Here is a 21,585-nt window from a genome sequence, read left to right as displayed (position 1 = left end):
CCACGCGCTCTGATTAGTTGGGGCATAAAGTGGGTGTGATTTTCTCATAAAAATGATGGACATGTCCTGCACTGTGGCTCATTTTTCCCACGAGTATGGAGCAGAGCTGCGGCCAACTCCGGAAGGTGAGCCTGACATTGCAGATCCAGAAAGTTTAATTTTGTTAGGTTTAATTTTTGCAAGAAATGTAAAAGAAACGGTTTTGTAAAGTTTTGCATTGCAACAGCTGATAATTGTGTTAGCTAATAAGAGCCTGGCTACAGAACTTTATATCAGTTAATTACACTTTATATCCGCCATAGATAATTGTTTATTAAAGCTTATTAAAGGGATAAAGCTAATTTCAAATAGTTTAAAGCGAATAATTTATAGATGTATATAGATAGATTTAATTTCTAGTATGAAATTAACTACCTTCGTGTTGTCTCTGCTCTTTTCTGCTTGCGTAGGTTAATTAGCCGCTTAAAACAACAAAAAACAATTAAACATATAATTGTCATCATAAGCGTTTAATTGCAATGGTGGAAATCGCATAGACAGATTAGATGTCCGTGCACGTGTTGCCGTAGGCCCTTTCTAAGATTAGGTACAAAATCTGTAACGGTTACGGTTAGGAAAAGGGATTGGGCCTTTAGTGTAAAATAATGTCAATTTTAGTAACGTAACATGGCGGTTTTTAGCATTTCGGTTTTTAGTTTTTAGCATGGCAGCTGTTTGTTTACTTTTTTGTTGTTGTTTTTTTGTTTGTTTTTTTGTTTTGTTTACCTTTAAGGACCTGTGGATCGAGGTAGGTCACGTGATGGTCCTCTGTGTGGAGGTCTGCAGCCAGAGCTCTCTCAATCAGTTACCAAAAACACATTTCCTATTAAAATGTGTGCATGCATTTTAATAGGATTTTTATATATTTTTATATTTAATCTATTTATGTAATTATTTTGCACTTTAAATAATTGTTGCAAACACAGGTTAAGTCCTAAACCTTGGAGCAGCATGGACCTAGGCACGGCGCCATTGTGCTATGAGCTTCTTGCGGAGATCGGAGAAGGCTCTTATGGAAAAGTTTACAAGGCCCGAGAGGTGGGCGGACAACAGCGCCTCCTCGCGGTCAAGAAACTCAACATCCGCGCAGACTCCACAGACACTGGCATCCCTGCCTTCATGATCCGAGAGGTGGCGCTGCTGCTCAAAATGAAGTTCTTCAACCATCCAAATGTTGTGAAGTGAGTTGTGGTCATATTTCAGACAGTGTCAGTTATTTCTCACTCATTTCTGCACTATGTAACTTTTCTAATGCAGGGTGGCCCACCTGGTTGCCTCCATGGAGATTTTGCATTGCCTGATTATGGCATTAAACTTACTTATCACTTCTGTGGAGAGGCAAGCTAGCTCACAGAACAAATGAGGGTGCGAGGGATTTTTAAGCAATAGAACGCTTCTAATTGAGTCCATGCAATATTGATCTGTTTTGCTCAGACAATAGCACCTCCAATGCCTGAAGCACCCAAAAAAGTTACGTAGAGTACCTCTATGTCCCATTTTGTCTTTTACCTCGCCTATTTTGTGTTTTAAACTATTTATATGAAAGTTAAGTACAAAAATGTCACTGTGCTCATATTAAATAAGACATATTGTGCTTGTGTCTGCTGTAGTTATAATCTGTGACACCTGTGGATCATTATGGTATAATTTGCACATTTTAAATCACAATATTCATCTAAAACAAGAAGAAACAAGTCCACTGACTTCCACATGAGAAAACGGCAGTGCCCAATGGAAGTTGATGTCACCGTACACGTTATCACAACAAAAAGCCGTGTAGCTGTCGGCGCCCCCTATGGATAGCTGCAGATGAGTATCTTTCCTCCTCTCTGCAGACTGCTGGATGCCTGTGCAGTTCCTGAGGGCCTCAGTATGGACCTCACTTTGGTTCTCGAGTACATTGACCAGGACCTCTCCTCCTACCTCTCCAAAGCCCCCCCCACTGGTCTCAACCTGGACTGCATCAAGGTCTGAACATGGGAAAAACACAAAATCGATCATACATGTGTCCATTCCCTTTAAGGATTAATGAAGACATAGACCAATTAGATTTTATTTAAATAATTGTTACGTTTTTGTATTACAGACACAACAGAATATGACAAAATGTGTGGTATAAATTCACGAAAATTACATTAACACTTCACCCCTCACCCTTCCCATTCACACATGACCAATGAATTGTATCTTGATGTTAAAATGTGATGATGTTTACCACACATCAGTTAAATCTATTCTGCAAAATTGTCTTATCCGTTATAGTTGTTTCTCCCTGCTTCAGCTGCTCTTTGTCTCTCGGTGCAGAGTGTGATGCAGCAGCTGCTTCAGGGCTTGGACTTTTTGCACACAAACATGGTCCTTCACAGAGACTTGAAGCCTGAGAACATTTTGATCAGCAGCCATGGAGACGTGAAGATCGCAGACTTCGGACTGGCACGACTTTACACTTTTAACATCGCTCTCACACCTGGAGTAAGTAACACAGGCGCTTAGGCGTGAAGGAAACATTTGAAGCTTTTTCTGTTTAAATACCACTTATGTATAATGTATATAGTCATTATAAATATAGCTAGGAAGTTCTAACAGCATTTGTATCTGAAATTGTAACATACCCTAAAATGAGCAACACGGTGGCTGAGTTCTTGGCGCTCACACCTCACAGCAAGACAGTTTCAGATTACCTTTTCTTTGCAGAGTTTGCATGTTTCTCAGATATTGCTTTTTTACTGGTGGATTGTCCAATCAGAAAACAGGCACTCTGGTTTCCCTCATCAAACAAAAACATGCGCAACAGGTCAAATCCTCCAGCTAAGGTAGTCCTGACCAAGCCTAGCTCAACTTGTCCCTGAGCGCTGTACAGTAGTAACTCACTGCTCCTGACGGGTTGCCCCAGCAGTATTGTTTGAACGATGGGTCAAATGCAGAGAATAGATTTACCACACTGTAACATAATAATGCATGACCTATTGAGAGAAGTGTGATTTCCTGGTTGTTTTCAGGTGGTGACTTTGTGGTACCGAGCTCCAGAGGTGCTACTGAACTCTGTGTACATGTCTTCTGTTGATATTTGGAGCGCCGGCTGCATCTTCGCTGAGCTCTTCCTCCTGAGGTCATTTTGTCAGTTAAGATTTAACTTGCTGCATGGATTTACACAACCCCGCATATCTATATTCTGAATGTCTCATTTACAGGCCACTGTTTCAGGGATACACAGAGGTTCAGCAGCTCCAGAAAATATTTGAGTAAGTTCTTTTTGCAGACAGTTGCTTTATTATTATGATGTAATTGTCTGCTTGTCGTTTGTCAGTATGTAACATGTGCTCTTATTCTCAGTATATGGACATGCCTCATGTGAAAGTTCACAACCTCCAGAATTCACTTACTTGCAGACGCTGCACTAGCACTGATTGATAATTGGCTGCAGGGTTTAGGTCATGACCGTTCAGATCAGAGAGACATTTTAAGTTTAAACCAAATGGATTTCAGGATTTAGCCTAGCACCCCAAATGAGAGAGTCATGTGAGGCTAATTCTGTTTTCTGATTTGATAATCCACCACTAAAACAAACTATTTAATTTGAACAAGTTTAACTTGTACTTGGGTCATGAATTTTAAAATACAAGTGCTGCATACCTCTCATTGTGTCTGATTCCTTCATTTAAAGATTTGCAATAGTAGTATCTGTTCTAACAGTAGCTCAGTCAGTAGAGCATTTGTCTTCTGATCTGAACATTAGGGGTTAGATTTCCTGCTCTCGACCTAAGGAATGAGCGATTGGTTGAGCAGTCAGATCCACTGACCCACAGGTTAGCGGTGCGATTCCAGCACAGAGGAATGCTGTCAGTGTGTCCTTGGGCAAGACACTTAACCCACCTCACCCCAGTGTCTGTGTAACTGGTGTATGAGTCTGTGTGCGATTCAGTGGTTTCTTGATGTAAAGCACTTTGAGTGTCTTGAAGATGGAAAAGCGCTATATAACAATGTGACCGTTTACCATTTACTGTCGAGCATAAGGCAGAATACACAGATGCTGCTTAAGAGTATAATGGAAGGATGTGTGATGAAGTCATAGTTGTAATTGTAAAGCCTTTTGCATTTGTGTCAGGGTGATTGGTTTCCCCAGTGAGGAGGACTGGCCTAAAGACAGCCCCCTCTTGTACCAGTCACATCAGGGCCTCGCGAGCTCCTGCACTAAACTACTGAGCAACCTGGGCCCAGATGAGAGCAACCTCCTCTCTGTGAGCGTCTTTGATTCTCTCAAACCAAACGGTGAAATATCATTATTGGACAGAGCTGTACGTTTGTAATGCCTTGTTTTCACTCGCAGCAATGTCTGGCCTTCAGACCCAGCAGCCGTATCTCTGCTGCCAAAGCTCTGGCTCATCCTTTTTTCATGAAGAAATGAAGATTTTATTTGTCCAAAGAAGCTGTGAATCGTGAGCTCTAAAATGTTCACATCATGAACTCTGAGTTACACCTGTGAGCATCACCACACAGGGACCTAAACAATGTTGCTGCTAAAACAGGAAGTTCTGTATTTGATGGGACCGGCCCTTTAAGGGAGGAGGTTTTGGTGTTCCTTGTAATGTTTACATGTATTCTACACTTGCACAAATGATTACTGGAAAATTATCTTTATTTTTGTATTTATGGTGTGTTGAAATGATGCACCTGTATTTATGTTTGTTTTGAAATGCAGTGTAGTATTTTCTAAATCAGTTACAAGTGTTCGGAGTCTGAAATAAATATATCTAAAATCTCTTTTTAAGTTATGCTGTTAATATCAGAACCATTCAATGAATGTTTGTACATTAAGAGCAAAACTGCAATTTCACAGTTTAACCACACGAGGGCAGCATATAAATTTTAAAATGTTTACAATGTTTAAATAGGACAGCCAGGGCTCTGTAGTTATTGAGTTTTTCAGAATATCCTTGTAATCATGTGACCTTTGATGGCTTACACGTGCACTTTTTAAAATAACTTCAATATGTGTATAAATGCAACTGACAAAATGTATTGGAAGAAGTCCTTGTAATTAAGATGATTATAATCTCAAACGCATTGGTTATGACACATCAAACTATATAAGTATAAACCGGTTGAAACACTATTCTTCCCCCACAGTCAGAGCTCCAGTTCTTGCAGCAGAGTGTGTTAGTTGCAGCAGCGTTTGTCCGTCTATTAATACCCCAGGCCCTTAAAGCGGAGCGCGCGCCACAGCTGCGCTCGTGTCTCCATCTCCAGTGCCACATTTGGACTGACAGTGCGTGGAGGGGACAGTGGGGAAGTCTCGCGCTCATCCACTCGGACTCGGAGCTCGTACAGTGAGTAGTTTGACTTATTATAGTTTAAGTATGTGTTAGTTTTGTTTATTGGTTTGTCGTTTATAAAGTTGTATCAAGCGACGCTGCGTAACAGGTGTCCCATTTCGGCTACCGTTCAGTTCTTTGGTTCAGTTGCAATGCGTTTGGTGCAGGACAATGGCTTTAGTGGTTCTTTCAGCTAAATTATCTTACAATCTATTCTTTGATCTCTGTTCTAATGTTGTTTCCTCGTCACAAACAGACCTGGAGTTGTGTTTTGTTTCATTCACACATGTTTAACACACAAACCCTGCATATTTAGGCAGAGAGTTCTTCTCTCAAACTGAAAACACCCTGTTCCACCTTGTGATGTCATGTGAAAATACAGGAAGTGCTCCACTGTGTTTTTAAACTCCATACTACACACTAGAATCATTTGGATGATTTCAGTCGTGGAATTTCCAATGTCTACTGAACTAAAGATAACTACCACTTCATGACATCACAAGGTGGAACAGAGCATTTTGAGCTTTGGAGGTGTAAACAGACTAATAATAAAGTGTTACTCGAACATGTGTGAATGAAACAAAACACAAGGTCAAAGTATCACAAGAGCAAATCTACTTAAGTAAAAGTATTAAGTTTAAAAAATTGTGCTTAAAGAGTAAAAAGTAAAAGTATTTTGTACGGATTTTTAGATCTAATAAAGTTTCAGATGTAGATTTGTGCTGAATTTTGTTCAATGGAAACAACTGAATTGGTAGTTTTTGCTCAGACCATGAACACGCCAAAATCAAAACCCTCAACCTTTTCTGCAGGTCTCAGACAATGATAAAAATACTTTTACTTTTCAGTCCTGTTCAAAAATGTAGTGGAGCAGAAAGTACAGACACTGCTCTCAGATGTAGTGAAGTAAAAGTAAAAAGTACCCACTGTAAAATGTACTTAAGTAATGTACAGATACCTAAAAGTTGAAATTAAGTACAGCACTTTACTACTTTTACTCTGTTGCGTTCATCCACTGCTTTTCACATGCTTTTGCTGGTAGATTAAAGCCAAATTACGTAATATTGTTGCCATATTGCCTGATTACAATGTTATAGGCCTAATTTCTTTCTTTAAAATGAGTTGTACAGAGTTTATTTTTTATGTTCGGACTACTGACAACTAGCCTAATCAGCCCACAATAGAGCTGATAACGTTTCCTTTTTGTTTAGAGTGTATTAAAAACAGTATTATTTGATTTTGAGTGTTGTTTGGTGATAACAGCTGATTATTACCGTATCATGTTTAACACAAAGCTGCTCTGGCCTCGCAGCTGTCTGTAATGTAGAGATAACAGTGTGGAGAATTGTACGACTGAAGCCATGACTTTAGGCTATGCTGTTCCCTTTGATACGCAGTGGGAATAATAGGCTTTGGTGAGTTTGTCCTTGGATGTTTTCGCTCTGTGGGGGGCTTCGGGGCAACTACCTCAGTTGGGACAGGTGTACTGTAATTGGAAGCGGGTGCATTCTTGGGGAGTTAATTGGTTTTACTCCAACGCTCTCGTACGCAAGGTTAAATGATAAAGTGATGATTTGTAGTTGACTCTGCTGCACAATTGTTATACTCAAACATGTAAGATGTGCTTAAATGAGATACAGCATAGGTCCCTCATGTCTTTGTCACACAGTTTATCAATATTATTATTATACTGATGTGCCATTATAACTAGCCTACTGTAAACAACACTCCTGAAGTTGGGAATTTGAGTAGAAGTTCCCACCCATAACAGTGATGCTTAATTAAAAATGCATGGATGTAGAAAACCACTTTGACAATAAACTAGAAAGGCACTGATCCAGCTTTTTCTGCTAGAACTATTATATATATGTTATAAACTAAAAGAAACACTTAAGATCGTTATTACTTCACAATATCTCACCAGGCTGCACAAACTAAGGGACAAGGCAGTTTTTTTTACAGTTTGAGCTAACGCGAATCTCCAAAGTAAGCCTTATTCTCAAGTCCAAACTCTTTCTTTATAAATGATGACGTCTACACCAAGAAGGGCATCTGGTTTAACAGTCCTTTATTAATTGATAACGTGATCATAACGTTTGAGGATGTTGTTATGTCCCCATCAGAGACACATTTGAATACTGTGGTATTATCTCTGGCTCCTCTTTTCCATGTTGTCATGTTGTATTTGCATGTGACAGTGCAGTGATGACAGGGCATCTGACTGAAGCCCGTCTCTTTATCTGGAGTCCACCAGCGCTGAAGCATTCGTCCGCAGTGATCCTAGTTGAGCCGGCGTGCCTTTGTCTGCTCCAATTGACAATCAGCCAGTGCAGTGGTTCTCAAATGGTGGTGCGCGGGCTGCACAGAATCTACACTGTGGACTTGTGTGAAATTAATTACTTTTAAGAGCTTTTAACCATGTTATTATTGGGTGACAGTAACTCAGTTAGTAGAGCGTTTGTCCCATAGAGCGTATAAAAAAGTGAGCGTGACGTCAACCACAGCGTTCAGCTCCAGTCAAATGAAGCTTATCGAGGCTTGCAGATATAACAACCAATATGGAATTGCGACCACAAGTATCATAGCAACCAAAGAGCCAATCAGGGAGAAGATGTTGAAGGTAATGCCCCCTTCCCACCTGCACTGCTGGTTTAACAGGAAGTGGGCGCTTAGCAACGCTGTCAGTCAAACCTGTTGCTAATCTCGGGGAAGGAAGGTGCCTGATTAGTTTGTTATTAATGTTCATGTTTTGATTTACAGACTCAGTAGCAACGTAAAAATAGCAGGATCATGTAGAGCGGGTTACTACGAACATTTTAAGCCCAAAATGATGAGTCTGACAGCAGCAATCACACAGAGAGGAGCCACGGTTTTCTATTCTAAAGTGAATTGAAGCCAGAGACGATGGAACTTGAAGCGTGCCAATGTTCACTTCCTGTTTGGAATATCCATTTATATCGACAGTCTATGGTGCAAACTGAAAAACTTAAGAGCTTTTAGCCATGTTATTTTGGGGCCTCAGTTGACATGGGACGATATTGAAATTTGGCGTCACAATTACCAAGGCCAAAATAATTGCGATTAACAGTTATATCAGGATAATTATTCAAGTTGCTGAGAGTTTAAAAATGTTTTGGATACGAATCATTATAATTTTAATATTACGAACAGGTTCTATATTTAAACAGCTGTTATAATGTTGTACTTTGTTATAATGAAAATAACAGTGATCTAGAGAAAAACATCAATTCTGCACATTCTGGAGATATAAACAATTATTTTAAGTATAAAATTAAGTATAAAATGTACCATGAACCCTTTTTATCACGATAAACAATAATTTTGTTTACTGTCCCATCCCTTGGCAACAGTGGCTCAGTTGGTAGAGCGTTTATCCACTGCTTCAAAGGTTGCTGGTTTGAATCCCGCTCTCGACATAAACATCACAGGTTGAGCGGTCAGATCCACCGACCCACAGGTTAGCGGTGCAATTCCAGCTCTCACAGATGAATGCTGTTGTTGTGTCCTTGGGCAAGACACTTAACCCACCTTGTCCACTGACTGTGTGTATGAGTGAGCTGAGTAGTTCCTTGATGTAAAGTGCTTTGAGTGGCCTGTAGGTGGAAAAGTGCTGTACAAAAAAGTGACCGTTTACCGTTGGCCATTATTATGTTTTTTCCCTCATCATTAATTTACTCTATTTTTACTGACGCATGTTTGAGAAATCCTGTGTTGTTCTGCAGTTTTAAATGGAAAAATCAATTGCCCCATTTCTATTATTAAACAGTTTTAGATCAATATGCGGTTTACAATGAACCAAAGTTCCAGTTCAATATTAAGTACCGGTAAAAAGCATAATATAGATATTACTCTGGTGCTGGATGAGACCACAGCTTTGTTTAATAATGTCTGAGCGTATGAGAGAGAGGGAAGGATGTATATTTACCACAGACTGTATAAAGAAGTGGACTAAGTGAGTGTGACGTCACCCACAACGTTCAGCTCCAGTCAAATGAAGCTCATCGAGGCTAGCAGTGCCTGGTTTGTCTGTTATTAATGTTGATATCTTGATTTACAGACACAATAGTGAAATAAAAATGCCAGGATCACGTAGAGCGGGTTAATACGAACATTTTAAGACCAAAATGATGAGTCTACGGTCTGTGATATAATAATAAAAAGCAAAAGATTTACAATGCAGGAAGAACAGACACAGAGAGAATATGCAAACTCCAAACAGTCCAATAATAACTCTAGGACTGTGTCTTAGCCACTCACACTGCTGAACTATGACTATGCCCTAAATCTGGTCTAGATCTTGGGTTAGTCTTGGTTTTCAATCTTTATACTATATTTTTACATTGTTGCTTGAGAATCTTGGATTTGAAGTTGTTTATGTGACTCTGCAGCCTTTACATTCACTTAATTTTTCAGTGATTTGTTTTTGTGTTGAGCAAAAAGCATCACATCTAAATTTCTCACCTGCTGCTAACCACGGTTGCCAGATTGAGTGATGACTTTATCTTTATTTATGGTGTGTGGCTGAACAGAAATGGATTGTAGTTCTATAAACAATGTGAACCACAGTTACACAGTCACATGTCACTATAATAACCTCTTTGTACAGGTTTAGCTGATGTTATATTTATCCAACTCACAAAATACTGTGGGTCGGTATCAAAATCCTGTTCGGTATCAGTTTTTTTCAATACCCAATGTCCAGTTTTGTCCTATTTAATATTATACTGTCCGTATTATATCATCAACTGCTCCAAACTCTCACATTGTCCCCCCCATCTCGTCTGAAACCCGTAGCAACGGCGTTTCCACAGAGCAGCGTGTAACCTTTTAGCCGGGATAAGTCCACGGCTCGCCCCTCTTTGTTCCGAGCCCTTTGTGCTTCCTGTTTTTGGGGGAAAGCGTCGGGAATGCTGAGCTCTACAGTTTTAGGAAACACGTATGCAGACACGCTGCACACTGTTTGTACACAGAGAGGGAGAGAGAGAGGGAGGAGGGGAGAGAAATAGGGAGAGAAAGAGGCAGAGGAGAGGGAGGGAGAGAGAGAGAAAGAGAGAGAGGTAGGGGGAGAGGAAGAGGAGAGAGAGAAAGAGGAAGAGAGGGGGAGAGAGGAAGAGTGGAGAGAGAAAGAGGGAGGGGGAGAGAGAGGGGCAGGGAGAGAGAAAGAAGGAGGGAAAGGTAGAGAGAGGGGGGGCAGGAGGAGGAGAGAAAGAGAGGGGGGAGAGACAGAGGAAGAGGGGAGAGAGAAAGAGGGAGGGGAGGAGATAAGCGGGGAGAGAGGAGTGGCAGAAAGACAGGATGAGGGGAGAAAGAGAGGGGGGAGAGAGAGAGGAAGAGGGTAGAGAGAAAGAGAGAGAGAGCTGTGGTTTAGACATGTGCTTTAAAATTTTCATGGGTAACTTTATTGCTACTTTTAGTCAGTCAAGACTTTAGTATGTCTTTTTTAAATAGCTAAATCTGAATCTACTTTTGCTTTTTATTCACATCATTCACCTTTTTGCAGAGCTGCTGTATAAAGCAGGATTCTTTTTGATCAGTGTTTTTTTTTTTCATTTTTTTATATGCACATTTTTTATCATTTTAACAAAACTTGAGACAAACATGCACTAACTACACCTGTCATGATAGCACATTTTGAAGCACGATATATCGCTACAGAGACATATCATGATTAACGATCATATTGAAACTACTTTAGGCCAATGACATAAAGCAGGAGAATCCCAGTAAAGTATTTTTAAATATACTGTATCAATATGTATAGCTCAAATCTGACCTTATTACAAAAAATGGCTTAAAATCTCCCACTATTTCAAAGAAAGTGTCACGTGATAAATACTGTACTTCACCCAAAATATATGGTTCTGGTTTTATACATTAAACAATAAGTTGATATAGTGATTATTGTGACAGGCCTTGACTAACCCAGAGTTAGACCAGCGCAAAACTGATGTTAACTCACATGAATAAATGATGCCAGGTCTAAGAGAACCATCAGCACATATCCTGACAGTGCAATAAACTGGTACTTACTTTTTATACCTTTTGGACAGGCTGCAGGGAGGGACCATGGAGTCTTTAGGCTTGTGTGGTGTTTGGTTTCACTGCAAAAGGAGCATCCTCCATGGCACTGCCAACAGCACAGGTCGACTTACATTAGGCCACAAGCAGCAGTTTACATTTACTTATAAGAGAAAACACTTTATCACCAAAATATATGATTCACAATAACAACAGACGTAAACTCACTGATCACAGTCGGTGCTCTGACTGTTTAGTCTCGATATAACATGACTTGAACTTATTTCCTCTTTTATAGGTCAGTGTTTTAATTATGTGGATTGTTCCTGATGATCTAAACTAAATCCTGCTACTGGTATTTCACGTTATGCTGTGTCCCTCAGGAAGACACAGCAGACACATCTTAAACACTAATAAATACACAAATAAATGAATAATTCACACACTTGTGTTTTTGTCTCAGTGCTAATGCTAATGCTACTTTTGAGGCCTTATAAATAGGCTATTAAAACATCACCACATACTCTACATATAAAAATAATTGGGTAGTCTTTATTTTATTTTATTTCAATTCTAATAAGTTCTTTATTTCATATTCCGATTTTAATAAAAGTGATTACTAGTGTTAGCTAGCAAGCTAGCTAACACTAGTAATATAAACTAGTAATATATATATATATATATATATATATATATATATATATATATATATATATATATATATACATACATACACACACACACACACATATATACTGAGATATTTCAGTTTGTAGTCATGGTAACAGCGCATTAAACAATGAGGAGCCGTGCGCTATGCAGTTTTAATGCATTTCATGGATGAGGTTAAAACTGTAGAACACATGACTGTGTAAAGAAATGGACTAAGTGAGTGTGACGTCAACCATGGCATTCAGCTCCAGTCAAATGAAGCTGGTCCCTATAACTGCCACCCGTTATAGGGGCCAGTTTGGAGCCAAGGTCCATATTAGGCATTCTCACAATGAGTATCATAGCAACCAAAGAGCCAATCTGGAATGAGATTGTTGAAGGTAACGCCCCTTCCCGCTCTGGCACTTAGCAACCCTGTCATTCAAATCTGTGGTTAACGGTAGCAGGAGCAACCATGGGGAAAGAAGGTGCCTGATTTGTCTATTATTAATGTTCATATCTTCATTTACGGACACAATAGCAAAATAAAATAAAAAAACAGGATCATATATAGTTAATATTAACATTTTAAGACCAAAATGACAGGTCTGACAGAAGCAGTTACAAAGAGAAGGGTGATAGATTTCTATGTAAAGTGAATTGGAGCCAGAGTCAATGGAGCCAAAAGTGCATCCAAGATCACTTCCTATTTGGAACATGGTGGCTAGCAGGTTAGCTGTGTCCATTTATATATACAGTCTATGGAAATAATTAAATATTACAGCATGACAGTGTTCAGGCTTTTCACCTTCACGGGTGAGACATTTCAGTTTGTAGCCATAGTAACTGCGCATTAAACAAGTTGAAGTCACGCGTTATGCAGTTTTAAAGCACTTCACTGAGGAGGTTGAAACTGCAGAACACAGAGCTCCTTGTTGTTTTATGCTTACATGAAACATGGATATAATGAGCTGAGTATCTTAAACCCATAAGACCTGACTTCTGTATTCACCTTATGACAACTTTTATTTTACAACCCCTAATGCATTGTTCCCTCTTTTACAGGGAGAATCACCAACTCCACCAATGAACTAAAGCTTCTTGTCGCTCCTATGGGATCTAAAGTGGGTTTAACCCCTTCTGATATCGCACTCTCCCCATCGCCCCCACTCTAAATGCTCTGGAACTGTTTCGGAAGTTGGATAAGCCCACCTAAATCTCACTAGAGGCGCAGAGAGGCCATGGAGAACCCAGTTTTGGAGCCACGAGCAGAGCGCATCGCCCGCTATAAAGCCGAGAGGAGGAGAGAGCTGGCGGAGCGGTACGGGGTGACCGAGGAACTGCCCGTGAAGTGTACCAGGAGAGGGGGCAGAGAGGGCAGAGAGGGCAGAGAGGGCAGAGAGGGGCAGGAGGGGCAGGAGGGGAACAGGGGGGTGGTCGACTCAGAAAGAACGAGAGCGGTGTCCAACGGGCTCCAGCCAGATGAGGTCAACCACCACAGAAGGTCAGTAGTGTTTAAGTTAATAAGTCAACACAAAACAAAAGCAAATAAACAACATGTGATCAGAATAATGCATTTGATGAATTTATTTGCAAAAACATTCATTCATTCATTTTGAAAATTTCACATAATCGTTTTTTGACTCCTGGTACCATATTGGTCTTAGTTGTGAATGTAAACTCCAAAGAAAACATGTATTAACTGCCCAAATATCTGTATAATATCTTTTTTTTTTTTTTTTTTTAATTAAACAGTCTGTGAAAAGCAAAAAAAAAAACATTTGCTAGAACCCATATGCAGTGATGTAAGACAGTGAAGTAAAAGTAGTAAAGTATTGTATTTTAGTAAAGTTCAGCTGCCTACAATCTATACTTAAGTCAGTTGTAAAGATGATACTTTTAAGTACTGTACTTTCTGCTCCACTTGATTTTTGAACTGGACTGAAAAGTAAAAGTATTTTTTTATTATAGTTTGAGACCTGCTGAAAGGCTGAGGGCTTATTTTTAACAGGTTCGTAGTTTGACCAAAACAAAACATACAAATAAAAACAGCTGGAAAAATGATCGATATAATTATTTTTTCTATTGAACAAAATTCAGCACAAATCTTTATCAAAATCACTGCATTTGAAGCTTTATAAAACCTCAAAATTTCTTACTTTTATTACTTTTTACTCTCTACATTTTCAAACAGGTACTTTTTAGATTTTTTCATATCATACTCTCACTTTTACTTGAGTATTTTTGTTGCTCTGGTATCTTTACTTTTACTTAAGTAACACAATACTTCTTCCACTACTGCCCATATGACGCCGACGTAATGTGAGCTGGCAAAAGACTTTTTTATAAATTGTTGAGCTGATTTGAACAAAGTGGGATGGAATAATATTTGTATTTCACTAAAACAGATTTGGCTTTGAAAATGAGCTCTTGTAATGTTACATGCTACTTCATTTGTCAGTTATTATTTAGAGAAGGATATCCATAAGTACTGTGTATACTCCACACTGGATATTTGAACTAGATTACCAAACTTAGATTACACTTCCTTTATTTAAAAAATATCTGAATCATTACAAGTTCTAACAGATTTTATCAAGAAAAATGATCCACCAGTTCTGTTTAGATCAGGGGCCTACTCTTTATTTACTTACTGTTTTGTTCTCATGTCCAGGCCCGTTGACAGATATTTGGGGGCCTGAGGCAAGAACCCTCACATGGGCCCCCCTCTAATATAAATTAAGAAGAGAGTCCAATTCTGGGGCCCGGGATAAACTCCTTTGTCCCCCCGTCGACTCCCCTGTCCATATCATATATAGTAAACGTTATGCGTTTTTTTTAGATCTGGTCCCAGTTTCTTTTTCCCAATTTATTAGGTGAATTAGGTCATGAAAACCCACCCCTGCCCCCTGCTCTTGTCTGTGTAGTTAGAGCTGTGTTAGTCGTATGTGGTTTAAACAGGTGTGTGTATATATGCGTGTGTATATGTGTGTGTATATGTGTGTGTGGTGGCCTTTAGCAGGGCCAGGTGCTGTTCTCTTATAGTCATGTTATGCTCTGTGTTTCTATTCAAACTATCGGGAGATTCCAGGCTGAACTGTCCCCGCTTCACTGGCACAGACTTGCAACTTTCCCCAATGCGCAGACGTTAGCCGCTTCAAATATCACAACCTCACTAATGGTGGTGTTTTTTAAAAGTTTAGCTCTTGTTGCCCTGGGTTACAGACACATTTGCCATTAGTTTTGTGATACCAGTGCAGTTCATAATAGTAGTTTTCAATGAAGTTATATTATTCAAAATTCAAAACCCAATATAAAAACAACTGGAGGTGGAAGAGAATACGGCGTTTGCTTCGCTCTATGGAGATGTCATTGCTTTGTCGATGATGTTCCACAGTATGGCTCCAACAAACCAAATTATGCTATAGTATGTTTGATTAATACAAAAAGAAAAACATAAATCTATACATACAAGACAGATACATTTAATTCCCTGTCGAAACATGTGCAGGAAAAGCAATAACATCCCCACCCTCAGAAAAGTTACATAGTATAGCTTTAATTAGAAAAATTTCCAGAGAAACTATATTTGGCATTGCATCTCTGTGTGACTCCCTGTTCCTCTCCTCTCTGCCCCCTGCCTCACGCCCCCCCAGGCTCGGGTCCCAGGACGGTGTGGAGGGGGAGGGTCCAGCTGACGGCCCACAGCTCCACACTCGAGTGTCAGTGGGCCAGCTGAGAAGTGCCCTCCTGCAGCAGAGCGGGACAGGACCGCAGACCGAGCAGACGTACGCCCGTGTACCCAGAGTGCTGCCAGTCGCTTTGTTTAACGTGCCCTACTTTATCATTGGCGTCTCTAGAGGGAACTTTTAATACAAGATCTTAAACGGCTCATATTACTCTATTCTCTGATCTATGTTATAATGTTGTTTCCTCATCGCAAACAGACCCAGAGTTGTGTTTTGATTCATTCACACATGTTTAACACGCAAACCCTGCATATTTAGTTCTTCTCTCAGACTGAAAACACTACATTTCACCTTGTGATGTCATCATGTGGTAAAGCAGGAAGTGCTCCACTGTTTTTAAACTCCACACACCTTCACTAGAATTATTTGAATGATTTCAGTCCTAGAATTGCCCATCTCTACTGAACAAATGTCGTAACGGTTAGTGCAGGTGCAGACCAAGGAGTGCAGACTCGGGGCAAGTTGACAGTGTTTATTTACAATTTGTGCAAAAGACAGTTCAGATAGTTCATTTATCACACACGGGACGTAGGTAGCGGGAGGCAGACCAGACGGGCGCAGGGCAGGACAAGAGCAGGAAAACCAGGACCGGAGCGGGAGCGGAGACTACCAGGACCGGAGCACGACGAGACCAGGGACAGGACCAGGGAAGACTGAGCAGGAGAGATCCAGAGAGCGGGAGCCAGAGCAGGAGACGGTAAGCAAGCCGGAGGCCAAGACAGGGCAGGAGGCAAGCAGAGGGTCGACAGTACCGGAGCTGGGGCACAGAGGCAGGAGCGGGAACGAGCAAGAGCAGGAATATTGACACGCGGACGGTCTCCCCCCAAGTGTCTTCTGCTGAGCCCTCATATACTTGGCAGCAAGTGCAGGTAATTGCGCTGATGCGCTCCAGGTGCGTGCGGGAGGAGTCAGGAACTCCGCCCAGCTCCGGGCAGACAGGTAGGGGAGGGGGGGAGAGCACAGGAGGACAGGAATTGCAGGCATCATGACAACAAAAGGTAAAAAGTTGCTGTTAACTTGAAAACTCTCACTTCATGACATCACAAGGTGGAATAGAGCATTTTGAGCTTTGGAGATGTAGACAGACTAATAATAAAGTGTTACTCAAACATGTGTGAATGAAACAAAACACAACTTCAGATATGTTTTTGAGGAGGAAACATTATAACCTGACTTTAAATTCACAAGAGTCGTTTTTGCATAGTGTAGGACCTTTAACAGGGCACTATCAATGGGCTGTCCCTGTATAAATAAAAATAAATGAAAAAATTGAAATTTAGGTCTTGTAGGTCACTTTCAGAGCCCTAAACTCTGGACTATGGAACCATTGTTTGTAGAGACAAGCAGATGTTCTTTTGGCTGATTCAGAAAGCATCCAGTTTTCATAGAACTTGAAATAATATTGAGAATAATAGTGAGGCGTAGGAATAATAAGATTCTTCCCTCTCCTTTGTGAGGATGTACGCATTATCACATCATATTGTACAGAGGAAATTTGCATGTTACACAACAATAAACTGAAATGAACTGGTTTAGGCACTTGCGTTTTTATACACAGGAAATCCCTTGACTCACAATAGCAAGTGCATGTGGAACAATACTTACATTACAGCACACATGTATTATCTTAGATTTACTTGTCCTGTTCAAAATACAGAAAAACATATAAACAAAGTACATAAATCCATTCAAAATATTAAAAACAGGAGCAGGTGTGATTATAAATGTTTATCACCAGATTATTAAATTGCGTTTGTGCCACCAAAGTATCCAGTTTTGCTTGTCCTTGAAATATATTCCATTTTTGTGAAGTGAAATAACCAAAAGCCCTTGTACCATCTCAGTTCTTTATACAATCATGTGATCTTGTATTAAAAGTTCCTGCATTGATGATTAACAAACAAGTGAGATAATGAGTCAGTCTGTCATCGTAGTCCCTTTTAAATACATTTATACAGTGCAGAGATAGTGATTGCTAAACTACTTTTTTCATAGAGTGAACAGTGATGGGTTTAAATTTATCACCTGTTATGAAACACATGAGGTTTAAAGTAGAGATCTTTTTTTAAACCATGATGTAGTTACAGTTGTATTTTTTTTTTTTTATTTGACCAGGTCAGTAAGCCTTGTGGTATAGGGGTGAAGAGTAAGGAGCGGCATGCAGCAGATTGTCTTATCTGGGAATAAACTCTGTGCACAACAGCGCCCCCAACCTCACTGTTAGCGTCACTACTTCCTGTCCAGTTGCATCTCTATGAGGTTTTTGGAGGGTCACGCTAAAATGAATAAATATTTAAAGATCAGACAGTGGACAGGGAGCTGTGGGTGGGCTAGAGGTCAGGTGTCAGAGGTTAGGGTGTTAGGGTTAGGCAGTGGACAGGGAGCTGCAAGTGGGTTAGGGGTCAAGGGTCAGAGGTTTCAGGGTTAGGGTCAGGCAGTGGACAAGGTGGATGTCACTGGCATGTTAAAAACTACACAAATAAAATGAATACTTTTGTTTAGAAAAAGACATGTTTGTGTCTCATTGCTAACGCTAATGCTAATTTTGGCGGTATAATATTAAACACCACAAACTGAAGTATTCTACCTCTGAATTACTTCTTCTGAAGATAACTGTGGAGTCTTTATTTTTGATTAATTAGAATTTTAATAGGTTGTTTATTTTATGTGTTCTGATTTTAATAAAAGTGACTGTTAGCTTTGAGACACCTTGAGCTAGCTAGCATGCTACTGTGCACAGAGCCTATTTGAATGGACACAATTAGCAAATCGAAAAGTTTACAGTTTCTGAAGTGCCATCATTTCCTCCCAAAAAAACAAAGTCTCTGGTCTTATTCTGGATAAAAGCCACTAAGCCTGCAGTTTAGATCTGTACAAACATGTTCTGAAATGTGATTCTTGCTCATGTAGTTGACCTAATAATATTGTTTTGGGGATTTTCTTATTAGTTTGTCAGTTGATATTTCAGTCTTTTTCTCAATTCTTCTGGATGTGTTTAAAATATTTGTATTAAAACAACAACAAACTGAAGTACTCCATATATAAAAATATATGTTATACAAGTGACTGTTAGCTTTGATACACCGTGAGCTAGCTAACATGCTACTGTGTCCAGAGCGTATAGATCTTTCTAATGACAGCCTTGCATGTGCACAGAGACCAAACCCGTCCGCTGTAGTTCTGTGGTCATATTTACCTCCTCTCCCCACATTTCTCAGTGGCGCCATCTGCATATGGGGCGCTGTATTACAACGTCCTCCGTCATATCGTTCACAGTGTGTTTCCTCCATTGTTCTCATCATTTAGCAGTTCCCCCGATGCCGCCGCTGCCTCTCTGGACCTGGCAGTGGCACGTAGGCGCACCCGGCGGTACCTGCCCGCCGGGTCGGCCGCCGCCTCCCGAAAAAACAGCGACCGGTTCAGGACGCAGCCAATCACAGCCAACGAGAGGGAGCAGAGCAGTGGGTATGGACGAGTGCTGTGGGTTTGGAAATGCAGTGTGTCATGATGAGGGTTGTAACGAGCCTGCGCCAAAATGGAAATCCAGAAGAAATGTTAACTTTTTTCAGTTGGAAGTTAATCATAATGGCAAGCTATGGCAATGGTCCTCCATCACCATAGCGATTAAGCATTTCAGATCAAAATGTTATATCCTATGAATGGGGAAAGTCCAGTATGATCTCTCTGTGTGTTTTTAGACATGTTTACATCTTTTCACATCTTAGTGTAGTATTGGAGAAGTATGTATTTTGGATCCCAGGCTGTGTCCTCACAAAATCCTTCAAATGAGGAAGGAATCATTTGTCTGAAGCCCTTAAACAAACACAGCTGCAAAATACCTGTTTAAACACACTGTGGTGAAAAAACTACATTTACACAATGGAAAAAACCTGCAACCGGCACATTTGCTGGTGCATGTTTTATACAAATAGAGGTGACAGTGGCTCAGTTGGTAGTGTTTGTCCGCTGATCCGGCAGTTGTTGGTTCGAATCCTGCTCTCGACAAACATCATTGGTTGAGCGGTGTAATTCCAGCTCGCACATATGAATACTGTCATTGTGTGCTTTGGCAAGACACTTAACCAACCTCACCCCCAGTGTTTGTGTGTATGAATACGTGAGCGGTTTCTTGATGTAAAGAGTTTTGAGCTTTGAAGGTGGAAAAGCGCTGTATAAAAAAGTGATGATTTACCAAATACAGCCTGACTTGCTCTTTCTGGCCTCACACTGTTATAGTCTGTTTGTCTCTAAGGCTCTATGGCCTGGCTCAGAGCGTGAACCCACTTCATCTCAATGAAATTTTAACTTAACTTTGAGCCAAAGACATAGTATGTATTTTTAAGTGCAATAAACATAACCAACAACTATTTTTTTGGCTAAAAGTGACTGTGACTTTTAGATTCATTCAGTTTCTGATGTGATAGGACATGATATGGTTTGCAGCTTTATTTGTTTGTGGTTTGTACTAATTCTTAAGCAGGGGCGTGGCTGTGTTTGCATGTGTTTGCCTTCCCCATTAACTCCACTGTTGTGTGCAGCGTATTATGAACCCCATAAAGACTTTATATTGTATTATTTAAAACAGGTGGGACGGAGCGGACATGCAGGAACCTCACCCTCTGTTTACTGCTGTATTTACTTGGTACCAATGCTGTACTTTTGTGTTCTTGCAGAGTCCTGGATGAAGTGGAAGAGGAGGACTCCAAAGGTGAATTGTCTTGTTTTATTTTGAACCCAGATTAAGATTAAGATATTAGGATTTTATTAGCTTGCACATGGATCCAAGACTGGCTTAGTATTGTCAATATATCTATATAATGGTTACTATGAGTCATTTAGGTGATTTTATTTTGCCACCATGTTTTTGGGTTTTTTCATTTTTGTTTTCAGTTTCAATTCGATTATAAATGAGTCAGTCCTGTTGGCTAAAATTTGTCCATTTGAACAATTTACGATAAACAGAACATTCTATTTTACTTCTTGGATTTGCTATAGTTTTGAATACAGTGTTCAAAATATAGCATCATTTTGTCCCTTAAAGATCCTATATTATGCAAAATTGACTCTTGTGAGTGCTAATCCTTGTTATAATGCTGTTACCTCCTCAAAAACAAACCTGGAGTTGTGTTTTGTTTCATTCACATGTTTCAGTAACCCGTTACTATTAGTCTGTAACAAGCTCAAAATCCTCTGTTCCACCTTGTGATGTCATGAAGTGGTAGTTTTCAAGTTAACAACTCCTTTTACCTTTAGTTCAGTAGAATTTGTCAATCCCATGGTTGAAATCATCCAAATGATTCAAGTAAAAGTCTATGGAGTTTAAAAACACAGTGGAGCACTTTCTGTATTAACATATTACATCATAAGGTGGAACAGAGTGTTTTCTGTTTTGGAGAAAAGCTCAGCCTAAATCTGCAGAGTTTGTGTGTTAAACAACTCCAGGTATGTTTGTGATGAGGAAACGGGATCACATATATCAGAAAAAAGTGTAATATGAACCCTTTAAAACTCTTTACGAGTTTGTTTGTTGTTCTTCCAGGTGACGTTAAAACAGACGACAGGGCCAAAATGAGTGTGGCGGCCAAGATGTCTTTGTTCAAAGTGAGTCCTTGAGCTGACCCTGAATCTTTACGGCTTTTCCTGACCAGTTTTATTTTCACTGTTGTGTGACACCTCTCCCAGTGCTTGAGCACAAATACATTGCAAATAATAAGATAATGTGATATTGTGGAACATTCTAGGCAAAGCAATGACACCTCTGGATGTTACACAATAAACTAGGGATACACTGATCC

The 21,585-nt window shown here is 39.9% G+C and overlaps 2 protein-coding genes across 6 annotated transcripts in view; both read left to right on the top strand.

Moving 5' to 3' along the window:
• The first annotated feature begins 94 nt into the window (after positions 1-94).
• cdk21 (cyclin-dependent kinase 21) lies at positions 95-4,674 on the top strand. The gene is made up of 8 exons (XM_033971227.2): positions 95-125; positions 966-1,220; positions 1,875-2,007; positions 2,344-2,511; positions 3,039-3,148; positions 3,231-3,281; positions 4,145-4,277; positions 4,367-4,674. Exons 2-8 carry the CDS (start codon positions 991-993, stop codon positions 4,442-4,444), a joined length of 903 nt encoding a protein of 300 aa, XP_033827118.1. The 5' UTR covers positions 95-125; positions 966-990; the 3' UTR covers positions 4,445-4,674.
• A 596-nt stretch (positions 4,675-5,270) lies between these two features.
• The window catches only part of svilc (supervillin c), a 47,753-nt gene continuing 31,438 nt past the window's right edge, over positions 5,271-21,585 (top strand). For 3 of the 5 annotated variants that reach the window (XM_055223892.1, XM_055223893.1, XM_055223891.1), the window contains exons 1-6: positions 5,271-5,366; positions 13,107-13,545; positions 15,698-15,829; positions 19,097-19,255; positions 20,464-20,498; positions 21,330-21,391. In XM_055223892.1, the coding sequence (XP_055079867.1) occupies positions 13,283-13,545; positions 15,698-15,829; positions 19,097-19,255; positions 20,464-20,498; positions 21,330-21,391 (651 nt within the window). In that variant the 5' untranslated portion in view covers positions 5,271-5,366; positions 13,107-13,282. The remainder of the gene's footprint in view (positions 5,367-13,106; positions 13,546-15,697; positions 15,830-19,096; positions 19,256-20,463; positions 20,499-21,329; positions 21,392-21,585) is intronic. The other 2 variants (XM_055223894.1, XM_055223895.1) reach the window with 2 other exon arrangements.

This window comes from Periophthalmus magnuspinnatus, chromosome 8 (assembly GCF_009829125.3).
Source record: "Periophthalmus magnuspinnatus isolate fPerMag1 chromosome 8, fPerMag1.2.pri, whole genome shotgun sequence".
Taxonomy (NCBI): Eukaryota; Metazoa; Chordata; class Actinopteri; order Gobiiformes; family Gobiidae; genus Periophthalmus; species Periophthalmus magnuspinnatus.
Note: the sequence above shows the minus strand (reverse complement) of the source record. Positions and strands in the feature narration are given on the sequence as shown.

Bases quoted from the DNA above. Each gene is read 5' to 3' on its own strand.
- cdk21 (XM_033971227.2), top strand. From the start codon at position 991: ATGGACCTAGGCACGGCGCCATTGTGCTATGAGCTTCTTGCGGAGATC. The intron at 3,282-4,144 runs GTAAGTTCTTTT...CATTTGTGTCAG, and splicing joins CAGCTCCAGAAAATATTTGA to GGTGATTGGTTTCCCCAGTG. The intron at 4,278-4,366 runs GTGAGCGTCTTT...TTTCACTCGCAG, and splicing joins ATGAGAGCAACCTCCTCTCT to CAATGTCTGGCCTTCAGACC.